The sequence below is a fragment of the Chlamydotis macqueenii genome, chromosome 2 (assembly GCF_036417535.1).
Source record: "Chlamydotis macqueenii isolate bChlMac1 chromosome 2, bChlMac1.mat, whole genome shotgun sequence".
Taxonomy (NCBI): Eukaryota; Metazoa; Chordata; class Aves; order Otidiformes; family Otididae; genus Chlamydotis; species Chlamydotis macqueenii.
Window position 1 is genome coordinate 606,510 of NC_141557.1, and position 9,068 is coordinate 615,577.

Below are 9,068 nucleotides of genomic sequence, written 5' to 3' on the forward strand. Positions count from 1 at the left end.
GCGCTCTCCGTGCAATAAACGTCCCCGCAACGCTCCCGGCGTCACCTCATGGCTGCGTCGCCCCCCCCGCGCCCCGCTGGGGTCCCTCGTCCCCAAACCCCCCCCCCGAGAGCGGGGCCGTGTCCCCAAACGGGACGAGCTGTGACGTGGCGACACGCAACCCTGCGTGCGTGTGTCCCCCCCCCAAAATAACCGCCGCTCTGCGGGCGGGGGCCCGGCGTTTCCGGCGATGGGGGGGCCGAGCGCGGGGCGGGGGCCGGGGGGATAAAAGGGGGCCGGGACGGGGGGGGGGGGACAGCAGGGGACAAGGATGGCGAGCGGCTGGGCGCTGGTGCTGGCGCTGCTGGGGGGGGCCTGCGCCCTGCCCGCCCCCCCGGCGTACCCCGAGGCGCTGGCCCAGGCCGTGGAGGCCTTCAACCAGCGCCCCGAGGCGCAGAACGCCTTCCGGCTGCTCAGCGCCGAGCCCGCGCCCGCCCCGGTGAGTGCCACCGCGCGGGGACACCGCCCGGGCACCCCGGCACCGCCGAGGGGACACCGCCCGGGCACCCCGGCATCGCCGAGGGGACACCGCCCGGGCACCCCGGCACCGCGTGGGGGGACACCGCCCGGGCACCCCGGCACCGCGCGGGGACACCGCCCGGGCACCCCGGCACCGCGCGGGGACACCGCCCGGGCACCCCGGCACCGCGCGGGGACACCGCCCGGGCACCCCGGCACCGCGCGGGGACACTGCCCGGGCACCCCGGCACCGCTGAGGGGACACCGCCCGGGCACCCCGGCACCGCCGAGGGGACACCGCCCGGGCACCCCGGCACCGCGCGGGGACACCGCCCGGGCACCCCGGCACCGCGCGGGGACACCGCCCGGGCACCCCGGCACCGCTGAGGGGACACCGCCCGGGCACCCCGGCACCGCCGAGGGGACACCGCCCGGGCACCCCGGCACCGCGCGGGGACACCGCCCGGGCACCCCGGCACCGCCGAGGGGACACCACCCGGGCACCCCGGCACCGCGCGGGGGGACACCGCCCGGGCACCCCGGCACCGCCGAGGGGACACCGCCCGGGCACCCCGGCACCGAGGGGACACCGCCCGGGCACCCCGGCACCGCTGAGGGGACACCGCCCGGGCACCCCGGCACCGCGCAGGGGGACACCGCCCGGGCACCCCGGCACCGCCGAGGGGACACCGCCCGGGCACCCCGGCACCGCGCGGGGGACGCCGGAGCCGGAGGGGTGGGGGTTCAGGGGGTTCGGAGGGGCGCTCAGTGCGTGGCAGGTCTGGGCACCCGGTGATGGTGCCACCTCTCTTCAGGTGATGGGTGCCACCTCTCCCTGGTGACGGGTGCCACCTCTCTCCGGTGACGGGTGTCACCTCTCCCCAGTGCTGGGTGTCACCTCTCTCTGATTTTGGGTGCCACCTCCGTCCGGTAACGGGTGCCACCTCTCTGGTGCCAGGTGCCACCTCTCCCTGATGACAGGTGCCACCTCTCTCTGGTGACAGGTGCCACCTCTCTCTGGTGACAGGTGCCACCTCTCTCTGGTGACAAGTGTCACCTCTCCCCGGTGCTGGGTGCCACCTCTTTCTGGTGACAGGTGCCACCTCTCTCCGGTGACGGGTGTCACCTCTCCCCGGTGCCGGGTGCCACCTCTTTCTGGTGACAGGTGCCATGTCTCTCCGGTGATGGGTGTCACCTCTCTCTGATTTTGGGTGCCACCTCCGTCCGGTAACGGGTGCCACCTCTCCGGTGCCGGGTGCCACCTCTCCCTGGCGGCAGATGTCACCTGTCCTGGGTGCCGGGTGCCACCTGTCCCCGGTGCCGGGTGCCACCTCTTTCTGGTGACAGGTGCCATGTCTCTCCGGTGATGGGTGTCACCTCTCTCTGATTTTGGGTGCCACCTCCGTCCGGTAACGGGTGCCACCTCTCCGGTGCCGGGTGCCACCTCTCCCTGGCGGCAGATGTCACCTCTCCTGGGTGCCGGGTGCCACCTGTCCCCGGTGCCGGGTGCCACCGCGCCGTCCCCGTCCCTGTCCCCGCAGGACGTCCAGCTCAGCGCCCTCCCTCACCTCAACTTCACCATCATGGAGACGCGCTGCCCGGCGCGCTCGGCCGCCCGCCCCGACGCCTGCGACTTCAAGGAGGACGGGGTGAGACCCCGGGGACGGGGGTGGGTGACGCGGGGTGGGGGTGGGTGTCACCCGCGGGGTCCCCGCTTTGGGGACACCCCCCCCCCCCCACCCCGGCTCAAGCGCCGCGCTCCCCGCAGCTCATCAAGGACTGCACGGCGCCCGTGCCCCAGCGCGGCGCCCGCCTCCCGCTCGACGTCGTCTGCGTCGATTCCACCCTGGACGTGAGTTTGGGTGAGGGGGGGTCCCCAAAGTGTCCCCCCCCCACCCCGCCCCCCGTTTCGTGACACCCCGTCTCCCCGCAGCCCGTCCGCGTCAAGCGCTTCTGGCCGCTGGTGCCGGTGGCCATCAACACGGTGGCGGCCGGCATCAACCTCTACAAGGCCATCCGGAGGAAATGAGCCCCCCGCCGCGCCCGCCGCCCTCCTGGGGACCCCCCCGCGCCCCCCGCCTCTGCCCCGCAGCCCCCCCCCAATAAAGCTGCTTCCTTGGCCCCCGCGCTGCCTGTCCTGACTGGGGACGCTGGGGGGGGTGGCAGAGATGGGGGTCTTTGGGGTGGGGGGGAACGGTGATGGGGGGTCTTTGGGGTGGGGGGTGACGCTGATGGAGGGGGGGTCTTTGGGGTGGGGTGGGTGCCGCTGATGGAGGGGGGGTCTTTGGGGTGGGGTGGGGTGGGTGACGCTGATGGAGGGGGGGTCTTTGGGGTGGGGGGGAAACGGTGATGGGGGGTCTTTGGGGTGGGGGGTGACGCTGATGGAGGGGGGTCTTTGGGGTGGGGTGGGTGACGCTGATGGAGGGGGGTCTTTGGGGTGGGGTGGGGTGGGTGACGCTGATGGAGGGGGGGTCTTTGGGGTGAGGTGGGTGACGCTGATGGAGGGGGGGTCTTTGGGGTGGGGTGGGGTGGGTGCCGCTGATGGAGGGGGGGTCTTTGGGGTGGGGTGGGGTGGGTGCCGCTGATGGAGGGGGGGTCTTTGGGGTGGGGTGGGGTGGGTGCCGCTGATGGAGGGGGGGTCTTTGGGGTGAGGTGGGTGACGCTGATGGAGGGGGGGTCTTTGGGGTGGGGTGGGGTGGGTGACGCTGATGGAGGGGGGGTCTTTGGGGTGGGGTGGGTGACGCTGATGGAGGGGGGGTCTTTGGGGTGAGGTGGGGTGGGTGACGCTGATGGAGGGGGGGTCTTTGGGGTGAGGTGGGTGACGCTGATGGAGGGGGGGTCTTTGGGGTGAGGTGGGGTGGGTGACGCTGATGGAGGGGGGGTCTTTGGGGTGGGGTGGGGTGGGTGCCGCTGATGGAGGGGGGGTCTTTGGGGTGAGGTGGGTGACGCTGATGGAGGGGGGGTCTTTGGGGTGGGGTGGGGTGGGTGCCGCTGATGGAGGGGGGGTCTTTGGGGTGGGGTGAGGTGGGTGACGCTGATGGAGGGGGGGTCTTTGGGGTGAGGTGGGTGACGCTGATGGAGGGGGGTCTTTGGGATGGGGTGGGTGACGCTGATGGAGGGGGGGTCTTTGGGGTGGGGTGGGTGCCGCTGATGGAGGGGGGGTCCTTGGGGTGGGGTGGGCTCAGGCCCCCCAAGTTGGGTGCCGCCAGCTCCCCCGGGGGGTCCCATCCTCGTGTGTGGGGTCTCGTGTCCCCGAAGCCACTTTGGGGACCCCAGGGTCCCTAGGGAGCCTGCGCCGGCCCGGGGGGTGGGGGGGGGGGGCGCATGGGCCCGTTTTGGGGCTGGGAGGGGACACGAGGGGATGGCCCCCGGGGTCCCACGGGGTCGCTCTCGGGGTCCCCGTCCCAACCCACCGGTGACAGGGCCGAGGTCGGTGCCCGGACCCCCGCCCCCATCTCTCCCCCCAGACCCCCCCTGCTCCCTGGGGGGGGCACGATGCCCCCCCTCCACCAACCCCACCGGTTTTGGGGACGGCGACGCCGTGGGGATGGCGGGGAGTGGGACGTGAACGGCTTCGACAAATTTTTTTTTAATATTTTTTTTTTATTTTTTGGGGGGTGGGATGCCCTTTTTGGGGGGCCCTGTCCCCAGTTTTGCCCCCCCCCGCCCCCCCGCTGGCTCAGCCCAGGCCCACGGAGCCCCGCGCGTGGATGTTGAAGTGGATCCTGGGCCGGAAGTGCCGGATCCTGCTCAGGAACCGGCCGAAGCGGCCCCGCTGCACCAGGACCGGCTGCGGGGGACACGGGGGTCACGGGGGGGACGGGGACCCCGGCCGGGACCCCGCACCCGGGACCCCACTCAGGACCCTGCGCCCAAAACCCAGCGCCTGGGACCCCACCCAGGACCCCACACCCGGGACCCCATCCAGGACCCTGCACCCAAAACCCAGCGCCTGGGACCCCACTCAGGACCTCATACCCCCTGGGGCCCCACTCAGGACCCCAAACCGGGGACCCCACTCAGGACCCCACACCCGGGACCCCATCCAGGACCCTGCACCCAAAACCCAGCGCCTGGGACCCAGCACCCCACACCCGGGACCCCACTCAGGACCCAAAACCTAGGACCCCACTCAGGACCCCACACCCAGCACCCCACACCCGGGACCCCATCCAGGACCCTGCACCCAAAACCCAGCGCCTGGGACCCAGCACCCCACACCCGGGACCCCACTCAGGACCCCAAACCCAGGACCCCACTCAGGACCCCACACCCGGGACCCCACTCAGGACCTTGCACCCAAAACCCAGCTCCTGGGACCCAGCACCCCACACCTAGAACCCCACTCAGGATCCCACACAGGACCCCAAACCTGGGACCCCACTCAGGACCTTGTACCCAAAACCCAGCGCCTGGGACCCCACTCAGGACCCCACACCCGGGACCCCACTCAGGACCCCACACCCAGGACCCCAAACCCGGGACCCCACTCAGGACCCCGCACCCAAATCCCAACTCCTGGGACCCAGCATCCAGCACCCCACACCCAGGACCCCACTCAGGACCTCCCACTCGGGACCCCGCACCCAGGACCCCCCACCCAGCACCCACGGGTGCCCCAGGACCCCCCCCAACCCCACGAAGCCGGAGCCACGGGGGTGGGCGCCCCGTCCGGAGGGCAGCGGCCCCCGAGGCGCAGCCGGCACCCATCGCCCCACCCGTGGGCGCCCCCACCCGCGACCCCCCCCCGCGGGACCCCCCACTCACGTTGTCGGAGGCGTCGGTGCAGCGCAGGTCGATTTCGGGGGAGCTCTGCAGGAGCTGCACCGGCCCCGTGCACTCCTTGATGACCTGGGCGGGGGGACACGAGTGGGTGCGTGGGTCACCCGGTGTCACCCCGGGGTGGGGGCACCCGGGACCCCCCCCCCGCCCCCCTCATCCTCACCCCGTTCTCCTTGAAGTCGCAGTCGTCGGGGTTCACGCGCGCGCTCGGGGCGCACTCCGTCTCCATCATGGTGAAGTTGAGGCCCCGCAGCGCGCTCAGCTCCACGCCCTGCGTGGGTGGGGGGTCACGAGTGGGTGTGTGTGTGTGGGGGGGTCACGAGTGGGTGTTGGGGGGGTCAAGAGTGGGGGGGGGGTAATGAGCTGAGTGGCACTCGCCAGGGTGGGCTCGGGGTCGGCGTTGAGAAGTGGGAGTGGGAGATGACAAATTTTGGGGTCGTGAGTGGGTGTGGGGGGGGTCACGAGTGGGTGTGGGGGGGTCACGAGTGGGGGGGGTAAGGAGCAGAGCAACACTCGTTGGGATGGGCTCGGAGTCGGGCTGAGCAGCGGGAGTGGGAGATGGGAAAAGTGGGGGTCGTGAGTGGGTGGGGGGGTCACGAGTGGGGGGGGTGTGTCACAAGTTGGGGGGGTCATGAGTGGGGTGGCGCTCACCGGGGTGGGCTTGAGGCGGGCGCTGAGCGGTCTGGGGGGAGGTCACGAGTGGGGGGGTCACGAGTGGGGGGGTCATGAGTGGGGATCAGGAGTGGGTGGTGTCACGAGTGGGTGGGGTCACCAGTGGAGGGTTCCCAGGTGGAGGATCGTGAGTGAGTGGGGGTCATAAGTGGGGGATCACGAGTGGGTGGGTCACAAGCGGATGGATCACGAGTGGGGGAGGGGGTCCCGAGTGGGAGGGGTCAAAAGTGGGGGTGGCACTCACCGGGGTGGGCTCAGGGTCAGCGCTGAGCAGCCCGATTCAAGTTTCTTGAGTGAGGGGGGGGGGGTCACGAGTGGGGGTGTCACGAGTGGGGGGGGGTCACGAGTGGGGTGGCACTCACCGGGGCGGGCTCGGGCTCGGCGCTGAGCAGCCGGAAGGCGTTCTGCACCTCGGGGCGCTGGTTGAAGGAGTCGACGGCCTGGGCCAGCGCCTGGGTGTAGGCGAGGGGGGCCGGGGCGGGCAGGGCGCAGGCCCCCCCCAGCAGCGCCAGCACCAGCGCCCAGCCGCTCGCCATCCTTGTCCCCTGCTGTCCCCCCCCCCCCCGTCCCGGCCCCCTTTTATCCCCCCCGGCCCCCGCCCCGCGCTCGACCCCCCCATCGCCGGAAACGCCGGGCCCCCGCCCGCAGAGCGGCGGTTATTTTGGGGGGGGGGGGGACAGACACGCAGGGTTGCGTGTCCCCATGTCACAGCTCGTCCCGTTTGGGGACACGGCCCCGCTCCCGCGGTGTCGCTGGGGGGGGGTTCTGGGGACCGGGAGCCCCCACAGGGCGCAGGGGGGGTGAGGGGCGACGCAGCCATGGGGGTGACCCCCCCCAACAACCCCTGTCCCACACGCAGACGTGCGACCCCAAAAATCTCTTTATTCCGGCTCCGTTGGGGACAGGGGGGGCGTCCCCCGGAGGGACGCGCGGGCGGGGGGCCGCGAGGATGACGACGGTGACGACGGGTGACCTGGGCCGGCGCCGAAGGCTCGCGGGGCTCCGGTGGCGCGGAGATGGGTGCCGCCGCTGGGCTGCTGGGGTTGGGGAGGGGGGGGGCAAGAAACAAGGGTGGGCTTCACCCTGCGGCCAAAAAAGGGTCCCCAGAGCAGCGGCGGGGGAGGACGGGGGGGGACGCGGCGCCCTCACCGGCTCCCGGCCGCACTCCACCATCGACAGCGGCACGTCGGGCAGGAAGGCGAAGACGGAGACCTGGGCCGCGCACCGCTGTACCTGGGGGACGCGGCGGCCCTCAGCGCCTCGGGGCCGCTTTTGTGACCCCCCCCCTCCGCACCCACCCACCCAACGCCTCCCCGTTTCGGGACGCTCACCCTGCCCGGTCGCGTTCGGCAGCCGGCGCCGCGACGCTCGGGGAGGTTTTTGGGGCAAGCGGGTTGCCGGGCGGTGAAGTTGATGCTGAAATGGGTGCCCCAGTCGAATGTCTGGGTTTGGGGGGTGGGGAAATAAAAAAAAAAAGACGGAGCCTTCGGTGCGTTCCCAACGCCGGGCCCCGCCGGCACGCGCCGCCGCCTTGCCCGCCGCGCTCCTACCGTCCTGGCGACTCCCAGCAGCTTGAGCAGCCTCAGCTCCTGCCCGTGGGTCTCCAGCACGGAGCGGGCCAAATCGCGGGGGGCCGGGACCCCCGGCGGCGCCGCCGCGCCCGCCGCCAGCAGCACGGCTCCCAGCACCAGCGCCATGCGGCCCCCGGGAAGCGGGAAGACGAGGGAAGCGGCCGTCGGTTCGGGAAGCGCCCGTCGGATCGGGAATCGGCCCCTCGGCTCGGGGCCCCCCGGCTCGGCCGGTTTCGGCTCCAGGATAAACACCGGGCCCCACGCCGCCGTGGGGACGGGATCGGGTTGCCGGAGTTTTCCTTGGCAGCGGGCGCTCGGCCGGAGCCGGCGGAGACGCGGCCGATTCCCCCTCGGCGGCCCCTTCCCCGCGCCCGCTCCCCCATTTCGGGCCTGGACGGCACCGAGCGATGCCGCCGGGATCCAGCCCCGCTCGACGCCCCCGTTCCTCCCAAAACGGGAGCAGGAGCATCCTCCCGGCTCCTCCGGAGCAAAAAACCAGCCCCCCCTGCCCTCTCCCTCTTTATTTCCAATTTTTGGAGTTTTTTTATCCCCCTCTCGCTCTGCTCAGAGCTCAGCCTGGCCTGAACGTCGCGTCCCCGGCCAGAAATCGCGCCGCCGCGGCCCGAAAGCTTCCCCGCCGCTCCCCGAAAGCCTCCCCGCCGTGCCCCCCGCCGCCACGGATTTTGGTTTTAACACCAAAAAGGGGTCAGCGGGCGGGAAAGCGCCCTTCGGGGGTCGGTGCGCGCGGGGCGGGGGGGAGAAGCAGCGCCGCGCGGTTTGCGGACGCAGAACTGCGTCGCTGCGACGAGGGTTGAATGAATTTTGCAACATTTTTGGGTTTTCCTTGAATTCCAGGACAGGGGAGCTCCCGAGGGTCGCACGGAGCGGACCACGCTCTCCCAGTTCACCTTCCCGGGGTGACTGGGGCTCGTTTCCCCAAAATTCAGTATTTTTCTTTTTCCGAAGGGCCAGGAGCGCCCCTTCCGCTTTGCTTCATCCGCAACAAAATCCCCAGGGAACGAAACCCGGAGAGCTGGAGCAGCGCGGCGGGGGGGGCCGCCCGAGCCCCCCAGCGTCCCCAGTAGCCCCAGTGCCAGCAGGACCGGGGACAAAGCTGCTCCCACAAGAGGATTTGATCCTTACGGACACGAAACCCCGGGCGGGAGAGGCCGGGAGGGAGACGGGCCGCGGGCAGAGCCGGCGCTGGGCGCGGGGCCGCGTCCCGGGGAGGAGGCGATGCCTCGGGACGGGGATAAGTTGGGCAGAGAGACGGAAAACACCGGCGCGCTCCTTCCCTCCCAGGGGCCGCTCCTTCCGCAAAGCCCTCACCGCCGCTCCAGCTCCGTTATTTCCGCAATCCACGGCCCGAAAAGCAACTTCCCTCCCATTCCAACGTTCGTGGGGTTGGTTTCGGGTGGGTTGTTTTTTTTTTTAAGAGTCTCAGCAGCACAAAAACTCCAGTGAATCCCCCTCCGGCGAGCCCAGCGGGCGATGCACGCGGAGGAAACCGATATTTACGGACAAATCACATTTATAGCCGGAGAC

General features: G+C 71.4%; 3 protein-coding genes across 3 annotated transcripts; 1 reads left to right on the forward strand and 2 right to left on the reverse strand.

Moving 5' to 3' along the window:
* The first annotated feature begins 264 nt into the window (after positions 1 to 264).
* On the forward strand, positions 265 to 2,582 carry LOC147601564 (cathelicidin-3-like). The gene is made up of 4 exons (XM_086741736.1): positions 265 to 478; positions 2,040 to 2,147; positions 2,267 to 2,350; positions 2,432 to 2,582. Exons 1-4 carry the CDS (start codon positions 311 to 313, stop codon positions 2,525 to 2,527), a joined length of 456 nt encoding a protein of 151 aa, XP_086597862.1. The 5' UTR covers positions 265 to 310; the 3' UTR covers positions 2,528 to 2,582.
* Positions 2,583 to 4,091: 1,509 nt separating this feature from the next.
* LOC147601565 (cathelicidin-2-like) lies at positions 4,092 to 6,488 on the reverse strand. Its single transcript, XM_086741652.1, has 4 exons — positions 6,315 to 6,488; positions 5,444 to 5,551; positions 5,266 to 5,349; positions 4,092 to 4,288 (listed from the first exon to the last, which is right to left on the reverse strand). The coding sequence occupies exons 1-4, from the start codon at positions 6,486 to 6,488 to the stop codon at positions 4,178 to 4,180; spliced, it is 477 nt and encodes a 158-aa protein (XP_086597778.1). The 3' UTR covers positions 4,092 to 4,177.
* A 345-nt stretch (positions 6,489 to 6,833) lies between these two features.
* Positions 6,834 to 7,852, reverse strand: LOC147601566 (uncharacterized). The gene is made up of 4 exons (XM_086741651.1): positions 7,503 to 7,852; positions 7,284 to 7,394; positions 7,102 to 7,185; positions 6,834 to 6,989 (listed from the first exon to the last, which is right to left on the reverse strand). The coding sequence occupies exons 1-4, from the start codon at positions 7,647 to 7,649 to the stop codon at positions 6,834 to 6,836; spliced, it is 498 nt and encodes a 165-aa protein (XP_086597777.1). The 5' UTR covers positions 7,650 to 7,852.
* Between the last annotated feature and the right edge of the window lie 1,216 nt (positions 7,853 to 9,068).

What these genes read in the sequence shown, in the direction of transcription:
- LOC147601566 (XM_086741651.1), bottom strand. Translation starts at nt 7,649, where the DNA reads ATGGCGCTGGTGCTGGGAGCCGTGCTGCTGGCGGCGGGCGCGGCGGCG. An exon ending in GCCGAACGCGACCGGGCAGG is followed by an intron (nt 7,186 to 7,283) that starts GTGAGCGTCCCG and finishes CGCGTCCCCCAG; the next exon opens with GTACAGCGGTGCGCGGCCCA. An exon ending in TGGAGTGCGGCCGGGAGCCG is followed by an intron (nt 6,990 to 7,101) that starts GTGAGGGCGCCG and finishes CCCCAACCCCAG; the next exon opens with CAGCCCAGCGGCGGCACCCA.
- LOC147601564 (XM_086741736.1), top strand. Translation starts at nt 311, where the DNA reads ATGGCGAGCGGCTGGGCGCTGGTGCTGGCGCTGCTGGGGGGGGCCTGC. An exon ending in CCGAGCCCGCGCCCGCCCCG is followed by an intron (nt 479 to 2,039) that starts GTGAGTGCCACC and finishes CTGTCCCCGCAG; the next exon opens with GACGTCCAGCTCAGCGCCCT. An exon ending in GCGTCGATTCCACCCTGGAC is followed by an intron (nt 2,351 to 2,431) that starts GTGAGTTTGGGT and finishes GTCTCCCCGCAG; the next exon opens with CCCGTCCGCGTCAAGCGCTT.
- LOC147601565 (XM_086741652.1), bottom strand. Translation starts at nt 6,488, where the DNA reads ATGGCGAGCGGCTGGGCGCTGGTGCTGGCGCTGCTGGGGGGGGCCTGC. An exon ending in CCGAGCCCGAGCCCGCCCCG is followed by an intron (nt 5,552 to 6,314) that starts GTGAGTGCCACC and finishes CCACCCACGCAG; the next exon opens with GGCGTGGAGCTGAGCGCGCT. An exon ending in GCGACTTCAAGGAGAACGGG is followed by an intron (nt 5,350 to 5,443) that starts GTGAGGATGAGG and finishes CCCCCCGCCCAG; the next exon opens with GTCATCAAGGAGTGCACGGG.